Consider the following 23571-nt stretch of genomic DNA (forward strand, 5'->3'; position numbering starts at 1 on the left):
CAAACTTTCGTTTGCAAGGTCATGTACAATAGGTTCTCTTCCTTCTCTCTCCCTAACTCTCTTTCTAACTCTTCACAAAATATACCATCTCTATGGTTCTGTGTAGTTCTTTGAGATAAATGTTCTAGAACGTCAGGTGTTATATTTCCATCAGCCATGTTCATTTCATACTGGTCCAAAATATCTGCATCTTTCATATCTTTCAATGGCATTAAAGCCGCGCTGAAAATACCAGCTATATCTCGTTCACCATTCGCTTCCATTGCGTCTACAACTTCTTGGAATTGTGGTTGTAAGTTTATGAACCACCTATCCGGATTAGCTTTATGACCCCATCTCATTGTAGTTCCATAGTCTGCAGAAACAAAAGTAGGTTTGTTTCCATATTGGTTAGGTTCTGAATGAACTTTAAACAATGTTTCATTTCTATATGTTTTGTTGAAATTTAACCTTTTATTTTCACCGAGTTCATCCAAAGATTGAACGTTATATGCTCGTAAGTAAAAAGGATTGTTGTATTTGCGTACATTTTCTTTCAGTTCTTCCATTCTTTGCTGAATATTTTCATCTGATGTTGGAGTCTTTTGTATGTCGGCGAACATTTTTCGATATTCTTCTACTATGTCAGCCGAATTTTTCTTAGACTCTTGGAAAGATTCCATATTCTCCGCATACTCTTGTTGAGGGTCAAGATTTTTCGGCTGTTCCAAATCTTCATCTAGTTTTGTGAAGTTAGTTTCCAAAGGAGGGACTTGTTCGTTTCCTTCAGGCTCTTCTAGCTGTTGTTGCTGAACTATTTCTTCCATGTCTGGTTGTATCTGAACTTCTTCCTGTGGAGTTTCTTGTACCTCATCTGGTGGCATTTCATATATTCCGAGACCGTTTTTAACAAGTTCCCTATTTAAGTCATCCGCATTCATAAGCCTTTCTTCTTTCGTTCCGTCTCTATTTTTTACGCGTTTCATGAAGATAGTTGAATCATCATTTATCTCTGACATCAAATATCTCGGAGTAAATTCAGTCATGTCATTTGGATGATATGCTATTAAATCATATCCCTTAGCGAGCTTGTATTTTCCAGGTTTGAGATTATATCCAATTTGGTGCTGAGCCATAAAGCTAAATAGGTTCGGGTCAGTATTTCCTTCCTTGAACTTTCTAATAGCTTCTTTATATCTGTCACTAAAGTCAAGAGTATCTGGGTAATCATAATTTTTCTTAAGCATTTTTAAGAATTCTTGGTTTCCTTGTTCTCTACTTATTTTATGTCCTTGCTCTGTTTGTGCTGGTTGTTGTGCTGGTTGTGGAGGTGGTTGTTGTGCTGGTTGTGGAGGTGGTTGTTGTGTTGGTTGTTGTACTGGTTGTGGAGGTGGTTGCTGTGTTAGTTGTTGTTTTGGTGCATGCTTGTGTCTGTGTCCATGTGACGATGTAAATGTTTTAGGTAGTCCTGGTGCAGGTGCTTCTCTTGGAGGGTTTGGTGGTATATAAGTTCCACTAGCTAGTATATAAGTTCCACCAGCTGGTATATAAGTTCCACCAGCTGGCACATATGTTCCATCTGCAGCATAATGTCCTACCTGACTTTTCGTTCTTAAGAAAGCATTTACTAGGTCTTTTTTGGTCTGTTGTAACTCTTTTTCTTGACTTTCCACAACAGTTGCTCTAACGGAGTCATAGGCACTTTGAACTGCCTGTCTAGTTGCTGCATCTGTTATTTTCGTCATATTTTGTGCTACTTCTCTTAACTCTTTGTCGAAACCTTCAGACTTCAGTTTCTTTCCAGATGAGAAGTCGTTCACTAGTTTCACCTTACTATGAAGAGCTTCGAAGGCATTCTTAAAGTCGCATTCATTAAAGCTTCATTTGAACTGTCTTCATCCGCTTGTATTTTTGTCCTTATTGACCCTATAAGTTGGGCTGCTTTAGCGTTGGCTTGGGCATCTAACCGTCATTATTAGCTTTTATATATTCTGCGCTTTTCATTGCCTTTTGCATGGCTGCGTCGTTATTTTTACTTTCTTGTGCTAAGTTTTCATACTGTACGGTTTGGTTTTGCAACTGAAAAGTTTTTCTGCCTTACATTTGCTTCAACTTCTTTTTTATACTCATCGCTATCCATATATGTCTTCAGGGCTTTTGTTTTATCTCTTCATCTTCAGTACTTTATATTGAGTAGTATGGTTTTTCAAATTTATAACATCTTGTTCCATTTTTGCTACTTCTGCTGCTTTTTCTGACACTTTTTTCGCATATTCCTCTGTACTTAGTTCTTTCAGTTGTTCTTCTTTCTTCTTTTTCTCTACGTTTAACTCATTGAGTTTCTTGTGTGTCTGTCATATTCTAGTTTCTTTTCGTTTTCACTTATTTGTTTCTGTATGTCTATGTTTGACTTTTTGACATCTGTTATTTGATTTTTGAGTGAACTCAAATTCATTTGACTTTGAGGGTTATAAGCTGTTCCGTCTGCAGCTCCACCATAGCCTGCCATTTTCGCTAAAAGTGCCGCTCTTAAACCTCCACTCTGTGCACCAATAACTCGGTTTAAAAGCATAGGGTTGCTTGACATTTGTTGCAACATAGTGGGGTCATTCATCATTTGTTGTTGCAACTGTTGTTGTGGTGTCAGTTTTACTATTGGATGTTTCAATGCTCCCTTCCTCTTACGTATATTCTTACGTAGCTTACGTGGCATTTTAAGTGAAGTTAAAAAGCGGTTTTTGTAGTTTAAAACATGCGGCTGTCACTTTTTTGTTTGCATATCTCTTATATAGTGAAAAACGGTTTTGTCACTTTTAAAAAACGGAGTTGTCTGTCACTTTTTAAAAACGGTTTTGGTTTTTATCACCGGCTGGTCGGCTGGGGTTCGGTCCTCCTCTTGGGTCTTGGGCAAAATTTCTTAGGGCTAGAAGGCACGAAGTGCCTGGAAGCCCCACTTCCTTTTTTTTTTTTTTTTTTTTTTTTTATTCATTACATACATTTAAAAAAACTTGTTAAAAATGAAATTAAAAAATTATGTTTATTATTACGCTGTGAATGTGTCAACAGCGGTCATGCCTGTATCTCTATCCCATATTTGCCACAACCTTTCTGTATCTGCATTTGTGTATTTCGGTTTCAGCTGATACATTTGATTTGGCGTGTAATTTGTTCCAGTTAATGGATTAATTGGGAGATCTTCATGCAGTGTGTTATTATTGTACTCCCAAATAAAGGCAGGAATAGCCTGAATACTTTGGCAGCGCTCCAATGTCGGCTCAGAATCTCTCAATCTTCCCATTTTGGTAGGGAGAATGAGAGTCTGTATGCCGCCATTGGACGCCCAAAGATCAAGTAGATCTTGAAAGGCGCCCCTATTTTCTGAACCGTTTCGGTCCAGAAACAATAAGGGGCGCCAAATTCAATGAAGGCGGAAGCCGCAAACGTTCGCTGTCGTCGCTGCCAGCATATCTGGTATTTGTATACACGCTAGGACTTTGCGGCTAAAATCGTCGATTATGCCATAAATATGGCCACGAACACCCCTAAAATAATGAACATCTGCGTGCCAGATAAGATTGGGTGAAAGCGCCCAATATCTTACTGCTGTTTCTGGCCCGGCATGCTCTAATCGCGTCTTGGTGAAATGATTTTCTTTGAAGTATCTGCGTACTTCTCTATAAGATACATCAATTTGTTGTAATTTCAAACGTTTCCATTGTTTTGTTTGACCACAGGGAAAGGCCCAGTGGTCATGTATCACAGCAAGAGCTTTGATTTGGTCGTAGGGATTGACCCTACGACCTTTCTTGCCTTTAGGCAATGGATATTCTGTAAGCTAAATTGATTTTGTAAAAAAGATTTTGAAACATCTAAATATTTTAAATCATTTGATTGGAGGGTTGGGCGATGGGAACATGGGTGCAAGCTTCTTCCCATGTCATTTTACCTTCTTCAATCTGATTGGAAATACCAATTAGGTAAATTCGATCGACATACCCTTTGTAAGGATTCATTCTAATGAAGTACGTTAACAATCAAAATATTCTATAAGTGTCTAGTATGGAATTCAAAAGAATAAAGAAAATGGTAACGTAAATAAACGTATTATGAAATAATTTATAATTAAAATGAAAAAAAGAAAAAATAATAAGTAAAGTGACTGGAAATGAAAATGAAAATCAGTGTACAGTTTTATTTTTTTCTCGCTGTGAAACGTATTCGGTGAGTGGGGGACAAACTCGCCATTGTCACTTTTCATTAACCTTAAACTTGTAATTTTCATTATTTTTAATTAACCTTATTTCTTTCCCAATTCTGATTTATTTTATTCACTTACTATTAAAAGTCACATTTTAATAAAATATAATAATTTATTATAGCATTTTTACTATACTGTAATAAAAAATTAATTATAATAAATTAAATGTTTATTAAATCAAATGTTTTCTTTGCAAAATATTTTTAATGTTGAGTAAACAATGTTGGGATCAAGTGTATCATTTTCAGACCTTTCTGAACAGCTTCAAGCATACTGATGCATTCGACTTTTTTAAATTGTGTCATTTCTTCGAAATCTCTTGTGACTTTTTTGATAACTTTAACACTTCTCTCTGAATCCAGACCTTTAATTTGCAACTTAATCAGGAATGAAGGAACAACACTGGAATATAACTCGATGACAAGTTCATCGAGTCGAAGATTTGGTTGTACACCACTTGTATGTGCCGGATACCATTGTGTCAAATTTTTTCTGAAATTAACTTTAAAAGTACTAAGTAAGATCATGAGATATAGCAATATATGTTTAAACCAACTTATATTTTGGTTGTACACCACTTGTATGTGCCGGATACCATTGTGTCAAATTTTTTCTGAAATTAACTTTAAAAGTACTAAGTAAGATCATGAGATATAGCAATATATGTTTAAACCAACTTATATTTTGGTTGTACACCACTTGTATGTGCCGGATACCATTGTGTCAAATTTTTTCTGAAATTAACTTTAAAAGTACTAAGTAAGATCATGAGATATAGCAATATATGTTTAAACCAACTTATATTTTGGTTGTACACCACTTGTATGTGCCGGATACCATTGTGTCAAATTTTTTCTGAAATTAACTTTAAAAGTACTAAGTAAGATCATGAGATATAGCAATATATGTTTAAACCAACTTATATTTTGGTTGTACACCACTTGTATGTGCCGGATACCATTGTGTCAAATTTTTTCTGAAATTAACTTTAAAAGTACTAAGTAAGATCATGAGATATAGCAATATATGTTTAAACTAACTTATATTTTGGTTGTACACCACTTGTATGTGCCGGATACCATTGTGTCAAATTTTTCTGAAATTAACTTTAAAAGTACTAAGTAAGATCATTTATTTTTGCATAATATAATGCCAATATGGTTTCTTTTGATTTTATTTCATTTATAAGCAAATCAGATTTACCCAAAAACTCCACTCCATAAGCGTTCATTTGCTAAATTAAAAAGTGACAATGGGCTAGTCTGTCCCTTTCTCCGTATTCGGTCATTTTTTTAAAAAATTAATTTTTTGTTAGAGATAAGAGCTAAAACTCGGTAAACAACTTCTTTATGTCTAGAAAATTCTATCTTGCCTTTTATTTTTTTCTCGCTGTGAAACGTATTCGGTCATTTTTTTAAAAATTAATTTTTTGTTAGAGATAAGAGCTAAAACTCGGTAAACAACTTCTTTAATGTCTAGAAAATTCTATCTTGCCTTTTATTTTTTTCTCGCTGTGAAACGTATTCGGTCATTTTTTTAAAAATTAATTTTTTGTTAGAGATAAGAGCTAAAACTCGGTAAACAACTTCTTTATGTCTAGAAAATTCTATCTTGCCTTTTATTTTTTTCTCGCTGTGAAACGTATTCGGTCATTTTTTTAAAAATTAATTTTTTGTTAGAGATAAGAGCTAAAACTCGGTAAACAACTTCTTTATGTCTAGAAAATTCTACCTTGCCTTTTATTTTTTTCTCGCTGTGAAACGTATTCGGTCATTTTTTTAAAAATTAATTTTTTGTTAGAGATAAGAGCTAAAACTCGGTAAACAACTTCTTTATGTCTAGAAAATTCTATCTTGCCTTTTATTTTTTTCTCGCTGTGAAACGTATTCGGTCATTTTTTTAAAAATTAATTTTTTGTTAGAGATAAGAGCTAAAACTTTGCAGACAACTCCCCATGTCTAGCAAATTTAACATTCGTCTCCCATTTTTATATATTTGGTTTAGAATGTTCGAAAATGCGTAATATGGTCATTAATATTAATTGAAAAGAACCTTGAATTAATTCAATCTGATCTCACAAAATATTTTAAATTACAAACTTTGTAGTTTGAATAGATAATTAGTATTAAACTCAAATAACTAGTTTATTTTTTGAATAAAAATTATTTGAATTTATTCAATTTGTGAATTTTCCTTCAGAAATCAAGTTTAAATATCTTATTTGCCATATAATTATAAATACAATGAAACATATTCGAAATTGAAAAGAATGACTTTTTCTGTTCTTTCAATCATTCAATTTGAATTTTGCAATATTGGATTTCTCATTGAATAGCTATTAAAAACAACAAGCAATTTAACTTACATTCAAATTTATTTGTGTTATATTCAATCTTCTCAAAACTTATAATTTTCGGCTATAGCATGATTCTATGCTATATAATATAATAAACCTATAATAGTATCATTCTTTCAATTATTTGAAGAGAAAACCGAAAAAATCTATTTTCGGTCTATAACATCAATATTCAAAAACATAATTAACACATTCTACTATTTAAAAATAATATTGTTCAATAATGCATTAATGCATTTTGTTTTCTGAATTAATTCAAAATAATTCTTAGCACTATACTTTCCCATATGCTTTTCTAACTAACAACTTCAAATTTAACCAATTCTAAACGATGCAAAATTGAATACCATTCATTTATCGATTTGCTAAAAATATGGGGTTATCTTCTGCTTATGGGCATTGTATGATGATCTCATGCAGATAATTGACCGTACAACTAAAACACTTTACCTCAATCAGCTTTAGAATTATCTTCGAAAAAAGTTTTCCCATTTCTAAAAAATCATTGTCACGAATATTACTCTCGTAATCTCATAATTTTTTTGAGCAGCCATTTTTAATTCAAAATTGTGCTCTCATAAAAATCTTCTCAATGTGATAATTTTTTTGATTCTGCCTTTATCTTTAAAATGATGGGCGCTCACATTTAATCACAAGCACCAATACATGCTGCATCAGCCTCAGTTTTTCACTAATTCAGTATTCTTTTTCAGTTTTTTTTAATAATTGATATTTAATTACAAATATAATACATAAATAGATGGGTTATTTCATGTGAGATAAATATATAATGATGTCTTCAAGAAAAGGTTCATTTAACGACATTAATATTGAGTTTTATTGTTTTTATTAAAGAGTGATAGTATTTCTAATTTATATAAGCCACATGCAAACACATCTAAATCACATTCTCATTTTGATATTGAACGAATAATCAAAAAAATTAGGCTCTTGAACTCCAAATGATGTATTTTTGACAGAATGCTAGTATTCATATATAGACTTGATATATGTTTGAAATATTAAAAATCTTGAAAATTGAAATCAATATTCTTATTTATTCATCCATTTTATAATCAATATAATACATCAAACATATTATAATTTATTGCTATGTAGGGAAAATTACAATGAATTGAGAAATTCAAAAGATATCCAATGAATTAAATGGATAAACTTGAGCACAACTGAACAATAAATAGTATATAGATTACAAATTAAACATTATTTCTCAAATATTCCTAGTTTTTTCATACTTTCACCCAAAAATTATCGTCATGGACCTTCCTTTTGCGAATGTCTCTTCTCCAAGCAGGTCGCTTCGTTGTTATGCTCCAGGGTCGCCATGCCGGCAAGAAGGCTGTCGTCCTTGCTGCTTACCCAGAAGGCACAGAGGACCGCAAGTTCCCATACGCCATCGTTATGGGCATTGAAAAGTATCCAAAGAAGGTCACAAAGGACATGCCAACAGAGGTTCTTGTCAAGAAGACACAAGTTAAGCTCTTCGTTAAGGCCGTCAACTTCAACCACGTAATGCTTACACGCCACAACGTTAAGGATGAAGACTTCTTCAAGAAGATCTCCGTCGAAAAGGTTGTCGCTGCTCTTAAGGATGCTCCAGCTAAGAAGGCCCTCCTTACAGAATACGCCGCCGTCCTTCGCCAGAAGTACCTCAACAACAAGATGGCATGGTTCTTCAAGCCACTCCAATTCTAAACTATTAGAAGAATGCTAAAGAATATACCTTATATACTGCAAATTATCAAGCTTTTTCACAATGATTTGATAATACATTTCTGTTATTTGCGGAAACATAATGATTTAATGCAATAATTATCATCATTAGTACACAAATTTCGATATTTATTAACCTTTTATGCTAATAATTTTGTATTCATTAATTTAGGTGATGCAGATAGGTTTCAGTTAGAAATGTTTTATAACATCATGAATATTTTAAGTATTTATCACTGCTATTTCATATTCTTTAATTTCAGAAAATTTCTTGAATAGCAAATGGTTTCCTTTTCACAATCATATTGCATTAAGATAGAAATCTGGTGAAATTAAAAATAACTTCAGAATTAAAACATAATCTTTAAACTAAAAATGATATATATAATAGAATGCATATTGAAAAATTTATGCATAAATATGAAACCATTAGGATATATAGTTAAATTGCATTCAATTGTTTCTATTCTTTTGTATTCTTCGCGAAAAACTCTGAATTTCCATAAGATTTCTATATGATTCTGTTTTGAGTATTGTGCAATTCCCACTTTTATTAATTCGAAAGCTTGAAGATCTACATGCTGTGCATTCGTATTTTGATGAACAGTTCAAACAATTCATACTACATTCATAGCATATAAATGAATGGTTAAAGTAATGAGATGGACATTCCTTTTCCTCACAATTGTTATTATACAAAACAAATGGATTATTGCATGCATCACAAACAGAAGGTTTAGATGAGCAACTATTGCAATTTGAAACTGAACATGCAGCGCAAACTCGATTTATCTTGTCCTGATAGAATCCTTCATCACATGATGATACGCATTCATTTCCTTTCATGAAGAAACCTTGCACACATTTGTTGCATGTTGAGCTATCACTACAATTTTCACAGTGTGCAGGACAATCAAAACATTCGGTTCCGACTTGATATGTGGAAATTGGGCATGATTGATAATCGCATCTATTCATATATTTAACATGTGAAGAATCACATGTATTACATGTTGATCCATCGTCACAATCCACACAATTAGATATACATAAGTAATCATAAGTTATCTGGACAGATCCATTTCCGAAATTTGGTTTATTTTGACCATTGTATATCTCTTCAAGAATGAATGCACCTGATGGAGTTATACAGGATGTCCCACTAGCTCCTACGGATGTAATAGAAGTGCCATCATTGCCACCCATACCACCTAAACATCCAGCACCACCACCTGATCCATCAATTGCTTTACCGCCATAATTGGAATTCATCAAAAAAGTAGTATCTGATTTCTCTATAAATATATTTTTTCTTGATTTTTTCAAAAAGTAGGTATTGTTTCCGCCACCTGGAGCACCACGATACTGATCATTTGAACCAGATCCTCCTGCAGCAACTATAATTAGGTTTCCACTTAAAATTGCTCTGCTTGACCCTCCTCCACCGCAATTTGTTTTATCACTTGCATCTCCACCATCAGGTAGGCCTCCAAAAGTACCTTGACCTTGCATTCCTGCTTGTATTGTGTAGGTAATTGTATTTGTAACTTTAAATTGAACTCTGGCGTATGCCCCTGGGCCGCCACGATATGTTTCTGAATACGTCCCTCCTTGGGCCCCAAAACACTCAATTTCGTATTTCCCTGGGCTTAATAATCCACTCTTTGATGAATCGTTTGTGTAATTTAATAGCAAATAACTGTACCCCAGAAATAGCATAATTTCATGAATTGAATACTAATTCAATGACATTTGAAATTTAAGGATACCCTTACGTGTCAGATTTTTTGCGCATACGAAGAAGTCATGCTAGACATGAGCTATAAACCTGAAATTTTAGCAACATATTTAAAACTTTTTAAACTACAATACACTTTAATATTCAAGAACAAAAATATTCTTTTTAGAAATTACATAATTATTTTATGTGAAATCTATATAAAAACATATTTTGCGAGCGTAACTTTTTTCTTTATAAGCACCTTATATGACTGATAAACTGTGAAGGCACATAATTGTTAATTCATAGAGTTGATATGTTTCCAAAATTGAGAGGAAATTTGAAAATTGAATACCCTTTCAATTCAATTTTCAAAAGATATCAGCTCCTTCAATAATTGAAGGACGATTTTGATCATTTGCTCTTAAAACAAGTATGCCATGGAGAAAAAAAGTTACGCTCGCAAATCTGAAATATAACTATCATATAAAAAAATTAAATTTCTAATTTTTTACTCTATAGATATTATTGGCCACTTGTGTAATGCATAAAAGTTTATGTCATATGCATACATTTGGAAGTATGGGAGACGAGGGAAATTACTTCTATGAGGCACTAGGATTTTTAAAAATTTCTCTATCGGACTCACCATTCAATTTCTCGAAAATTAAAAAAAATCAATAATAGCTAAAATGTATTATGCATAACAAATTTTAATGTTACACGATATTTTTTGAACTTCATGACATGAATTTTCTTTATATTATTTTTTTTTTGGATTTTCTATGATTTATGCGATAGGCTGGAACAACATTGTAAGTGCAATGATATCATTTAGAGAAATCTAAAACTTCAGCATTCAGAACTCGCAACCACAAAAATAATTCATTTGCTAAGTAAGTAAAGTTGATTAAGTTCGACACTTAGCTTTTATACGTAAAACCAAGTGTGTATTGTTATTTCTTGCTTAAATTATTGAGAAAAAAATAAATTGTAAGAGAAACGATACTGATTATTGAAATAATATTGAGGGTACTGCAGATTTCTTCATTAACATGCCGGAAATTTGTAATCTTGGTTTTCTATCATAAAATCTGTCGAAGAATCTAAAAACGGAGAATATGAAATAGAGATCATGTAAATCTAGAGTATCCTGTCAGAAAAATAGACTAAGCATGTAACCCTTTTTTGGTCATAAACACTTTTTACCACTTAGTCATACAGATGATCATTAAATTTAAACGAGCACTTTTTGTCAGAATAGATTCTTTACAAAGACAGAAGATTTTAGTATTATTTAATATTAGTGCTGTAGCAAAATTCAAAAAACGGTGAAAATTCAGTGAATTTGTGAATTCACATTTTTTTTTCGACATTTTTCTTGATATATCCATGCACATTAAGAACACAGCTTTGATACGCTTAAAAAAGCATATTTCATATGAAATTGTTAAAGAAATAAACAATTTATATAAAAATTGCACTTATGGGCAGTTTAGATATATAATTTATATATAACATATATACAAATCCATAGACAAAGTGCAATAACTACAATGTTGTAGAAAATTACAGCAGAAATACTGACTTTTTGAAGGATAATAAGAATTCTTCTAAATGTTGTATTTTTATAATTTGATTGATTTTTTTTACTATTTCATTAATCTTTTATGAATAATAATTATTTTTAATATATGTGCTATTAAAATTTCAAATTTTGACTAATATATCTAAGTTATCTGAACGAAACATTTAGAAAATATCATACTTACATTGAAATAGCAAGTAGAGCATATTAATAGCAAGTTTCTTGGCTTTATATCTATCATCTATTGTTGTTTGATCAAACAAAATTCACTCTATTATATGGTGTCAATTAATTAAAACAATTTTTAATAGTTATTTATTTAGTGCGAATAAGTGCAAACTCATAAATGAATAACTTAATAGTAGAAATGAATTATCTGATATAAATCTCACATTTTGTCCATCAGAAATACTTTAATTGCATACGCATAACTATTAGTAATACGTCTGGAGTGTCAATTAATAACAATCCCACAACAAGTAAAATTCAGATTTTTATTAAACTTATTTTTTCCTAAAAGTTTTCTCAAATTACTATATATACATATGTGGATAAAATAATAGTAATATTGTAAAAAATTAGATAATTTTTTTTATTTGAGAACCTCTCAAAAGTTCATTCAATTTATCAATTGTTTCAGTTTGATGTATATTCATTTCTGGAGCCTAAAACTTTAACAATCATGACAATATCATATTCTCTTTCTAACTACGCAATGTAAGGGTATCCTTAAGAAAAAAAGAAAAATAAATTTTTTGATTTTGCAAGATATAGATGATATCTGTAGTTCATTTTTTTTTAGGCGGATAAATTTTGTGAGAGGCTGATATCAGATTAATCAGATTATGTAGATTAATCAGCAGCTTGGAATTTATTAACTGCTTTCATTTCGAAAAAAAAGACCCATCTGAATGAAAAAACGATGATCACATTTTCGGAAAATCGCCTAATTTTACCTGATATATCTCCTGATAGTCAAACGTTTCAGTGGGTTTTGTTATTCGAAGTATATTTCAATTTATCTTTGCTATTTGTAAAAAAATCCATTGATATTAATTATTAAATGAAAAATGTTGCCAGCTGGTGTAATAAACAGAAATTCATCAAAAGTGACAGCTCTCAATTTTTTGACATTTGTAAATTCTAAATTGAATGAGAAAAATGAAATAATACTAAGCATAATACAATATTCTAGATTTAATTATAATTAGGAAAAAGTTAGTTTTGAGAGTACTTTTCATAGGCATATAGAATGAAATCTTCTGAAAAATAATATCACATAAACTCATATTATTTTCTAATATATAACTATTTTATATAAAAATCAAATTCAATGATCTTAAAAGCGAAGGATAAACCTCAAAATTTACGAATATAATGAGTGGGAATATAATGCTTATCTATCATAAAACCATATGAAATATCAATTTTTGCTTTACGCCTAATTTTTGACGACAATTAGCAAAAAATGTTAAATGTTAACACTCAGTCCATTTGAATATGAAAAATAAAATTGACTTTGATTAAATGTTTTTATTTATCATGCAATTCTTCTTGCGACCAAAGATTTGAATAAAAGTTCAAAAAATAAGATAGCTTAAAAAATAATATACGGTAGTGTTTACTAATAGATGAATAGTATATAAATTCTATTAAAATGGATTTGATCCAAAAAAATATATAAAATTTGATCATAAATAAAATCGTTTTAAATTACTTCTTCATTTAAGGGTGCACACGAGAGGATCATGTAAACTTCAGAATTTAGAACCTTATTTTTAGGCATTATCTTGGCTACCTATTTAGGCTCGAAAAGCAAAAAATATCAAAAAATACAACTTGACTCCATTATGACCCTTTCATGGAGGTAGTTTTTATCCGCTAGTATTTTCCCTTTGAATCTCTTTACAATTCGAAATCAAATTCAAACCTCAGTAGAAGAAAGGAAGAATCGACTTACTACGGTTGTAATACGAATAAATACATATATTTAATTATTTTTATTTACATAATAATTGTTTGAAGCTCATATTCCATCAAATTTTTAAATAAAAACATTAAAATGTTGAAAATGTTCATATATTTTAATAGGGTTTTGGCACTTTATTGAGGAATTACTACATACATAGTCGAACTGAACTTGATATTTTGAAATTTAAATTATTTATCAAAATTAAAATTTAACTTGAAATTTATAATTATTTAGTCATATTTTGCATAATTCTAAGTAGATTTTGTAAAAAATCAAGAAAGAAAAATTTTAACGTGCATTATTTTTTCTTTTTGAGTGGGGGACAAACTCGCCCATTGTCACTTTTTCATTAACCTTAAACTTGTAATTTTCATTATTTTTAATTAACCTTATTTCTTTCCCAATTCCTGATTTATTTTATTCACTTACTATTAAAAGTCACATTTTAATAAAATATAATAATTTATTTATAGCATTTTTTACTATACTGTAATAAAAAATTAATTATAATAAATCAAATGTTTTCTTTGCAATAATATTTTTAATGTTGAGTAAACAATGTTGGGATCAAGTGTATCATTTTTCAGACCTTTCTGAACAGCTTCAAGCATACTGATGCATTCGACTTTTTTAAATTGTGTCATTTCTTCGAAATCTCTTGTGACTTTTTTGATAACTTTAACACTTCTCTCTGAATCCAGACCTTTAATTTGCAACTTAATCAGGAATGAAGGAACAACACTGGAATATAACTCGATGACAAGTTCATCGAGTCGAAGATTTGGTTGTACACCACTTGTATGTGCCGGATACCATTGTGTCAATTTTTTTCTGAAATTAACTTTAAAAGTACTAAGTAAGATCATGAGATATAGCAATATATGTTTAAACTAACTTATATTTTGGTTGTACACCACTTGTATGTGCCGGATACCATTGTGTCAAATTTTTTCTGAAATTAACTTTAAAAGTACTAAGTAAGATCATTTATTTTTGCATAATATAATGCCAATATGGTTTCTTTTGATTTTATTTCATTTATAAGCAAATCAGATTTACCCAAAAACTCCACTCCATAAGCGTTCATTTGCTAAATTAAAAAGTGACAATGGGCTAGTCTGTCCCTTTCTCTTTCTTTTTTATAATAATACATATTATTATATAATTAACATATTCATAATGTTTCACCCTTTCAAAAATATAATCATCCTCCTCTCAAATAAACGTACATACGGGTGGCCTCTTTTTTCAAAAAATTAAAATTTGAAATTTTGGGCTCAAATATTAGAGATTTTTTCAACCTTCAACGATATATGTTGTCTATATCAGACCTCCTTTCTTTTTGATACTTAACATTGTTCCTAAATCTTAGCCGTTAAGGCTGTTCTGAAAATATTTTTTTTCGAAAAAATTCGAAAAAAATTCTTAAAATTCAAAAATCCCTTAATCCCTGAGGATTTTGGAAAAAAGTTTTTACATGAACATGTGTATATTATATGAAGTATATTGATAAGGTAAAAATCAAATTTTATTGCATATTCATCGAGAAAATAAACTAACGAATCCCTCAAAATTGAGAGGGTAATCCTCCTCCTCTCAAATAAACGTACATACGGGTGCACCCTTAAATTATAACAATTATTTTTGGTTTTATATTTTTTTGGATCAAATCCATTTTAATAGAATTTATATACTATTCATCTATTAGTAAACACTACCGTATATTATTTTTTAAGCTATCTTATTTTTTGAACTTTTATTCAAATCTTTGGTCGCAAGAAGAATTGCATGATAAATAAAAACATTTAATCAAAGTCAATTTTATTTTTCATATTCAAATGGACTGAGTGTTAACATTTAACATTTTTTGCTAATTGTCGTCAAAAATTAGGCGTAAAGCAAAAATTGATATTTCATATGGTTTTATGATAGATAAGCATTATATTCCCACTCATTATATTCGTAAATTTTGAGGTTTATCCTTCGCTTTTAAGATCATTGAATTTGATTTTTATATAAAATAGTTATATATTAGAAAATAATATGAGTTTATGTGATATTATTTTTCAGAAGATTTTGTGTTCTTCTTCAAAATTTTATTTTTTTATTAAAAAGAATCTTTACAAAATATACATTTACTTTAATTAATATTTAAAAACGTGCTCTATCAAAAGTTCCAAAAATTAAATATTTTAGCTTTTCTGAGGTGTCACTTTTGATGAATTTCTGTTTACAACAAATGTTGCCAGCTGGTAATAGTACATCGTATCTGATATCAAATATATCATTAAAAATATAGAATAGATTTTCAATAAAAAAAATGTACGTTTAGAGAAAATCAAACAATTTATGAATTCGGATTTAAGTTCAATGGAAATGTATGAATCTTCATCATCAAGCCAAGATGAAATACTAGAAAAGAGCCGTCAAATTGAAGAATTTCTTGTTCAAATGAGGAAAACAAAAGATGATTCAAAAACGTTTCATTTCTTTGAAATGCTTTTCGTTCTTTTCAAATCAGAAGTCAAATTAAACATTAGCTTAAGAAAGCAAATACTCCAAAATAAATATGAATTTGATCAAAAACTTCACTCAGTTGAATCTCAATACAATCCAAAACCATTTTTTGAAGAAATTAGTAATCTTTCTTATCGAAATGTTGAATCATATCGTGCCGTTATAGATTTATTCTCAGAAATATCATCAAAATACATTAAATCAAAAAATAAACTTCAGAAAAAGTTAGACATAACGGTGGAAGATAATGCAAAGATAATAGAATACACAGATAATATTAAAATTCAATGTCAATCCCTGGATGAGCAGCTGAAGCATTCTAAAGAAGAAAATACTGATTTGAGCAATAAATTGAATGAAGCTCACGAATACATTGAAGAACTTAAAGATACTATTAAAGATTTGAGCAATCAAGTCAAAGAAAAAGACTCTCAAATTGAAAAATTAAAGAAAGAATCAGAAAACAGCATAAAAGGATATCAGCAGAGGATTGAATTATTATCTAGATCACTTAACGACTCTAGATGTCAAATTGAAAAAGCTGTTGAGCAATATCAAGAGAAAGAAATTCAATTAGCAATGGAAACAAGCCAAATTGATGATCTAACAAACAAAATTAAAAGTATGAACACAGAAATGGATCAGAATAAGGAATATATAGAAAAGCTACAGAACAAAGTCATCAAACAAAAGAAAAGGATTGAAAGATTGAAGAACCAACTAATCACGATGGATGAGAATAATAATCAAATAGCAAGTGAGCTTGAATCCAAATATTCGGCGAAATATGAGATATTGAAACAAGAATTTGATACGAAAGTTAATAATAAGCTCAAAAACATAGAATCTATAGCTGAGAAGAAAGACCAAAAGATAGGAAATATCCAAGAAAAGCTCGATGACGTAACATGTCAGCTTCAATCTGCGATCAGAAAGATTCAAGAGCAAGAGACGTCAGTGAGGCGATATCGAGCTGAAAATGAGAGGCTTAGACAAAAAATGAGATCACAAAACTATGTCTTCGATGATTAATAATTTTATTATTTTTTTATTCATGAAAAAAAAGACGCAGAATATTCAAGAGTAAAAATGTTTGTATAAATCATAGTAATAACATATGAATTTAAAACAATTCCCTTTTTTTGATAAAAAAAAAATTATAATTTTCTCAATAGCGATATCCTCCTTGGTTATAAGTTGTTCCTGTAGGGAGGGCTCCCATCATAGGGTTGCTTTGTTGGTATTGGTTTGGATATTGGCCGTATGAGCTCTGATACATGCTAGCTTGAGGCTGCTGGCCGTACCCTTGTGGCACGTTGAACTGAGATGGCTGTTGGCCGTAGTATTGGCCTTGCGGTGGATTATATTGGGTCTGGTAGCTATATTGAGCGTATTGTGGCTGTGGGCTGGAGCAGGAATTAAACAGCGCTGGTTGCTGATACTGCAAATTGCTTGGCGGTGGAGTATTTGGCTGGAGATTTGCGTATGGGTTTGAGTTTGGCTGGGAAGATGACTGTGGAGGTACTCCGCCTTGGTTCATTGGAGGAGGCTGGAACTGTGGCTGAGAAGCAGTAACAGTTGATGGGTTCTGATCCATGGCTGGATATTGAGGTGGAATTGAAGCTGCTGGTGCCTGTGGCGCTGGAGCTGCAGGTTGCTGTTGGGGAGCTGGTTGGCTGTTGGCTGCAGTTTGTTGCTGGCGAACTATTCCCATAATTCCTGTATTGATTGACTGCATGCTGCTGCCTAATGCTCCGATGATCTTTGTTGTCTGGCCAGAATTAGCTGGAGCTCCTTCAACGAATGCAACGGCACCTTCTTCTGCCAAATGGAGCTTTAACCGTAATCTGCCTCCCTTCTTGACTCCCTTTACTGGAATGCAATCGTACCATTTGTCGGTAACTTGGTTGAGTGTCAAAGTTTTCAGCTCGATTATTAGTCGGGAAATTGGATCATCAGATTTTCCTTTATCTTCATCCTTCAGGAAGAACTTAATAGAATCGTCCATCTGTGAGACGACTGGGAAGTGGAAGTCTTCATTCCAAACTGGTTTATATGTTTTCTTGATAACTTTTGTTTGAGAAATAACTCTGTCATTGTTATACTGCAATACAACATATGGATCGCATTTACCAAATAAATCCATCTTTGGAAGGCCAGTGGCTTCTATGATGCGAATATGCAAGTTGCATTTCATTTCCTCAAAAATAATGAATTCAATGGCCGTCGTTATTTGAGAACTTGAAAATTTTTAGCTCATAAAATCGGAAAAGTGACGAAAAATTGATAAAAAGCAGTTTTAATATATAGATTTTAAGACATAGAAATATTATATTTTTAAAAAAGTTTCCGATAACAATTTTTGTCGTTGCAAAATTTTACGACTTTGGTGAGGGATTGGTAAAGCAATTTAAAATGTCTTGTTTTGCTTATTTCCACTTTAGAATTGAATTCTCACATGAATCCAAAATTTGTAAAATATTTTTCTAATGTTAGAATGTTCTATTCAAAAGAGCAATGTACTTCTGCATTCTATAAACTTTCCTCGGATTATTTTTTCTCCATTGGTCTTGAAGCATCAGATCTTTTATCAAATTCTTTTTTTAATTAGCTTAGACACGTATAGAATATAAATATTATGTTTTCTGTGGTGCCGATTTACTATCTTTACTTCTTGTTACATTTTTTGTTGGTGGTGGGGAATCTGGTTCACGAGGTGGAATATTCTTTTTCTTACTAGAATCAAGTATTCCTTTTATATATTTTCATTCGCACCATTATAATCAATGTCATCATAACCCTGTTTACCTTTGAAACTGATCACTCGATCAGTTTGAACTTGTTTATCATCTTGTTCCTTTGCATCAGTTTGTATTTCGATATCTTGTTTGATTGAGTCATTGACTGGTTGAATATCGATTGATTGGTTTTCAAAAACGAATTTATCATAATAAGGGATATAGTTTTTGATTTGATTGAAAATTTTCCTTCTATGAAGTTCGTCAATGATTAACTTTTCTATTTCATCAACTTTTTCATCATCAATGAGTTCATCGATATCGATTCCAAGTTCCTTTTTAATTTTTGATGCCTTTCTGCATAGAAGATCAATTTTTCTATCAATATCTTTTATTTTTTGGCTTCTTTCCCAACTTTTATTCAATTGCGATCTGAGATCTTCGCAACCTGGGTCATTCACATAGAACTGAGGAATGGATGCGATATTGGCGTCAAAGTAATTAAGTTGGAAATTATTTTGGTGGAAAACATCTGTGAATATAGGGCATAATGAGTTTCCTCCAATGCAAGCAATTACAGGTTTGTTGAAATCAACTTTGTAAATTTCAGTTTTTATTTTTGTTGAATCCATCTCGTTCATTTCTATTTTGGATTGTCCTTTCATTTCTTCTTTAATGTCTGAATCCGTGCTGTGTGATATTTCCATTTTCTGTTTCTCATGCAATAATGAATCCTGTGTTTCGGGTAAATTTGGAAGAGGCTGATTTTTACTTCTGCTTTGGTTTGAATTATGATGTGGCGAATTGGGAGATATGATTTGTTTATTTCCATGTTTTATTAAAGCATTGTCTCTAGAACGTGATTTCTTTGATGAATCATTTGGTTTAGAAACTTCATTTGATTCACTAGGTTTTGTCTTTTTCTCTTTTTTTGCTCCATTTTGGTTTGGAACACTTTCTCCTATTGGTTTATTTGGTTTTCCTTTTCCTTCCGTTGGAACATTTTCTTTCTCATCACTATGCTTTTTGTCTTTCTCTGTTTTTGCATCACTTTGTTGTTTGTCTTTCTCTTTTGTTGAATCACTTTGTTGTTTGTCTTTCTCTTTTGTTGAATCACTTTGTTTTTTAACTATTTCTTCTTTTGCATCCCTTTGCTCTGCTTCATTTAATTTTGTTTCACCTGAATCAATGAAGTTTTTAACAAAATCATCCAATTTAGTGATAATTCTTTCGTATTCGTTCTTGTCGTTCTTGTAGATTGTAGTTAAATTGCATTCAAGAATTTGGTCACAATTAAACTTTGATCTTTGTCCGAGAATCATTGTTTCTTTGCATTTTTGAGCTGAATTAATAATGCATTGTTTGTAACTTTTAGTTTTATCTGAGGTATCATTTTTATTTTCAACTTTCTCAATTAATTCCGCTTGTTCTGGTTTTTTCATGTGTTGATAAATAATTTCAATGTTTCTGCTAGTAACTCTATTTCCACCAGCTTTTATACTTTTATACTTCTTTAGTATATATTTTCCATGGCTTCTCTTAAATTTATATGCTTGGGTGACGTAATCACCAGAATCAAAAACAAAAACTTTACGAAACTGATTGATACCCTGTGTTTGGCTTATTAAATCTGATAACATGTCACTTGAATAAACGAAACTAGAAATTTGATCAAGTTCTGCAATATTAATTGCAGCTTGAACTTTTGTCAGAATTCCAGCATTAATCCACCAATTGGGACAAACAAATACTAATTTGTTTTTGTTTTCTGGATTGATGAAATTATTAAGTGACTTGATGAAAGCTGCAAGAAGTATTTTTTCGTCTTGTTCATATTTAGGATCAACAAGATTACTAATGAGATTTCTGAAAGTATCTGATTCATTACTGCATGTTGGATCAAGTGCCAAAGATGAAAATTTTATTTCTTTTTTAAATACAGAGAAAACTGTCGGAAATCTGTTCGTGGTAGAATTTTTGATATCAAAAGATAACTTTCCATTTGTGATTTCACTCACCTTGGTGGAATGATTGCCTAAATCAATCAAAAACATTTTATATTGAAAAGTGTTGGCATTTTTTATTGAAATTAAAACTGCAGAAACTGGGAACCAAAAAAACTTGTCAGTATGCAAATCTAAATTTAGAAAAATTGTTGTCAAAAATTTTGAAGGAAATTTCTTCCACTAAGAATTTTGCGACTTATCCAAAAAAAGTTACATAACTGTGTATTGATTAAATAAGGATGATTTCTTATAATGCCTGAGCAATCCAATGTAAAAAGTCGAAAATACCTCATCATAGTATTACCATTATAAAGGTTCTTTGATATCCTATACTTCCATATCAGTGTTGGTCTCTATTGTATTTCAAATAGTTCTATAATTTGAAAAAAATTCTCCATATTGAGTTGCAAAAGTAAAAAATTGAGGTATTTTTACGATCTATCTAATGTAATGATGAACTAGCTGGTTTAGTTTGTAGACAATAACTTGTTAATTTGCAGTGTTGATATTTATGTAGTCGTGCTAGATTATTGATATAATTCTCATTTCGAAGCCGCAAAAGAAATAAAAAAGGTACATTATAACTTCAGCCATGCACTGAATCTTAATTTGTTCAGATATACTTCTATAACACAGATTCAAAATTGAATTTCGGAAAATATCATTTATGTGATAGCTTTAATATGATAATTTGTCAATTTTCCAACTACACATTCGTATGCTACTATTAAATAATACATGAAATTTTTTTGTGAAATGAAATTTTGGGCGCGTAAAGGGTTGGCGTCCTAAGGCGTCCTGATGTAAACTATTCAATTTTTAAGAAGTTTACACCATAATTGAATAGTTTATGGCGTCCTGAGAGGAGATTTCAATGGGTATGGCGTCCTAAAAAATAGAAGAAAATGATTTTTTCTCGATTTTTCTAGAAATTGAATTTTTTAAAAAAGAAAAAAATCAAAACGTATACATTCAAGAAAGACTATAAATGAAGATTTTTCTATTTTTTTTTCATTCTAAAACATCTTTTTTTGGATAATTTTTTTTAAATAAATATGTAAGAAAGATTGAAGAAAAAGTAAATTTACTTTAAGAAAATTCGTTTTACATGATGTAAGACCCATAACAACTATAAATATTCAATTATTTAAAATAAAAAAAGAAAAACAGATTAAATGTATCTCACATCAAAATCCATTGACCTAAGGATGTTAACTTTCTGTTTTTAAAAGTTGATATTTTTTTCTAATTTTAAGAAAATTAATAGCATGTTATTAGACAATAGGAGTGTAATGATATTGACTAAACAGAAATGAGAAAATAGAGATATAATTTTGATAAGCAATATTGCGAACAAATTCTGAAGTAAAATCGCGATCAATAATTGAAAATTACGATCATGTACTGAAAAATGACGATCGAATTGAATGAATAGAATTATATCTAAGAAAAAATAAATTGTATTTAGAAGATGAACAAAGAAAGGTGTATGCTAAAAATCATTTAACAATAAATGGAAATAAAACGAAATTGTTAAAAGAAAAAAATGAAAATTGTTAAATAATATATTATTTTTTAGTCATAAGAATAAAAATATAGTAGTTATAAAAGGAATTAGACTTCATATATCAATTCTTTTTCTCTGTAGATGTGGAACGTTTGCTTTTCGATCTCTTTCGATGAACTTGAAAATATAAGTTATTATCGCTGAGAATCCTTTCCGAAATAGGAGCTTTACGTTTAGGAGGATTATCGGATGAATTTTATTTTTTATTGTTTGATTTTGTTGTTATGGAAGATTTTTTCTTATTTTTTTCAGAATTTTGCTTGCTATTAACTGAAACTTGTTTTGACGGCCCAACAATAGCATTTGTAGTAGGAAGAATTCCCAATAACGAGCGCATTTTCGATAATTGTTTTTCAATATGATCAAGAAGGTCCAGCTTATGTTCTAGATTACTAGACATTTGATTTGTAGAAGGATGGTTTTGATTTTCTGGTTCTAAATCTGTAGAGTCTGCAATATTTGAATTTTCGGAGCGAATTGGAGCATCTGAACCTTGATTTGTATCGGCTTGCTCAAAATTAGTTTGAATTGGAGTGGATGAATTAAAATCTGGATGATTTAATGTTTCATTAAATAATGCCATAATTTTTTTCTCTTTTTTCATTAATAAACTTAGTGATCATTGTATCTTTATCTGTTAGATCGATCGATTTGAGTATATCTGCATCATGAACTGGAATATTTTCGAACAATGAACTCGATTCTATGGAACCATATGGAGAAATCTCGTTCTGAGCCAAAGAAAGATCACTTACGTTGTATTGTTTGATAGAAAAAATTGTTTTCTCAAGTTCTTTTTGAAAGCAGTCAAGAATATAATTTTTGTAGCTATCAGTGATAACGGTTTTTATATGGCGCTCGATCTTCTGGTTATTTTTGATGGCGTTATATTTATCTAATTGGATTTGAGATATCTTCTTAATAGCTTCATAAATGTTTGGATGTTTTAACGAAGAAAATTCTGAATGCATACTCTCGAGGCAATCATTAGTGAATATTGCAGTTGCATTATTATATTGAGATATTAAATTGTAGTGCGGCAACCAAACTTTGTTGAAATAATCAATATAATCTTTGATCGAATCAACTTTATTTTGATTAATTATATGCATTGTAAGTACAAATTCTTCATGAGA

General features: G+C 30.6%; 7 protein-coding genes and 1 pseudogene across 8 annotated transcripts, besides 9 other annotated features; 2 read left to right on the forward strand and 6 right to left on the reverse strand.

The window, feature by feature from the left end:
* Positions 1–2970: part of a mobile genetic element that runs on past the window's edge.
* On the reverse strand, positions 753–1995 carry TVAGG3_0460350 (annotated as a pseudogene). Its single transcript has one exon. A coding segment is annotated over exon 1 (1243 nt).
* On the reverse strand, positions 2404–2692 carry TVAGG3_0460360 (protein of unknown function, DUF4106 family; the record flags this gene model as incomplete). The annotated part of the gene is made up of 1 exon (XM_051235044.1): positions 2404–2692. A coding segment is annotated over one exon (289 nt), but the record flags the coding sequence as incomplete, so codon positions are not given.
* A 55-nt stretch (positions 2971–3025) lies between the features above and the next one.
* Positions 3026–3862: a mobile genetic element.
* A 340-nt stretch (positions 3863–4202) lies between these two features.
* Positions 4203–5512: a mobile genetic element.
* A 405-nt stretch (positions 5513–5917) lies between these two features.
* Positions 5918–6757: a mobile genetic element.
* Positions 6758–7889: 1132 nt separating this feature from the next.
* TVAGG3_0460400 (structural constituent of ribosome) lies at positions 7890–8388 on the forward strand (the record flags this gene model as incomplete). Its single annotated transcript, XM_001305301.2, has 1 exon — positions 7890–8309. The coding sequence occupies one exon, from the start codon at positions 7890–7892 to the stop codon at positions 8307–8309; it is 420 nt and encodes a 139-aa protein (XP_001305302.1).
* A 62-nt stretch (positions 8389–8450) lies between these two features.
* On the reverse strand, positions 8451–10160 carry TVAGG3_0460410 (serine-type endopeptidase protein; the record flags this gene model as incomplete). Its single annotated transcript, XM_001305300.1, has 1 exon — positions 8781–9839. The coding sequence occupies one exon, from the start codon at positions 9837–9839 to the stop codon at positions 8781–8783; it is 1059 nt and encodes a 352-aa protein (XP_001305301.1).
* A 2561-nt stretch (positions 10161–12721) lies between these two features.
* Positions 12722–12758: a mobile genetic element.
* A 607-nt stretch (positions 12759–13365) lies between these two features.
* Positions 13366–13920: a mobile genetic element.
* Positions 13921–14738: a mobile genetic element.
* A 1069-nt stretch (positions 14739–15807) lies between these two features.
* Positions 15808–15845: a mobile genetic element.
* Positions 15846–15956: 111 nt separating this feature from the next.
* TVAGG3_0460460 (uncharacterized protein) lies at positions 15957–17156 on the forward strand (the record flags this gene model as incomplete). Its single annotated transcript, XM_001305299.1, has 1 exon — positions 15957–17156. One exon carries the CDS (start codon positions 15957–15959, stop codon positions 17154–17156), a length of 1200 nt encoding a protein of 399 aa, XP_001305300.1.
* A 48-nt stretch (positions 17157–17204) lies between these two features.
* Positions 17205–18321, reverse strand: TVAGG3_0460470 (intracellular sterol transport; the record flags this gene model as incomplete). The annotated part of the gene is made up of 1 exon (XM_001305298.1): positions 17293–18321. One exon carries the CDS (start codon positions 18319–18321, stop codon positions 17293–17295), a length of 1029 nt encoding a protein of 342 aa, XP_001305299.1.
* A 558-nt stretch (positions 18322–18879) lies between these two features.
* Positions 18880–20916, reverse strand: TVAGG3_0460480 (uncharacterized protein; the record flags this gene model as incomplete). Its single annotated transcript, XM_001305297.1, has 1 exon — positions 18880–20916. The coding sequence occupies one exon, from the start codon at positions 20914–20916 to the stop codon at positions 18880–18882; it is 2037 nt and encodes a 678-aa protein (XP_001305298.1).
* A 718-nt stretch (positions 20917–21634) lies between these two features.
* Positions 21635–23571: part of a mobile genetic element that runs on past the window's edge.
* Positions 23005–23547, reverse strand: TVAGG3_0460500 (MULE transposase domain-containing protein; the record flags this gene model as incomplete). The annotated part of the gene is made up of 1 exon (XM_001277447.2): positions 23005–23547. One exon carries the CDS (start codon positions 23545–23547, stop codon positions 23005–23007), a length of 543 nt encoding a protein of 180 aa, XP_001277448.2.

This window comes from Trichomonas vaginalis, chromosome II (genome assembly GCF_026262505.1).
Source record: "Trichomonas vaginalis G3 chromosome II, whole genome shotgun sequence".
NCBI lineage: Eukaryota > Parabasalia > Trichomonadida > Trichomonadidae > Trichomonas > Trichomonas vaginalis.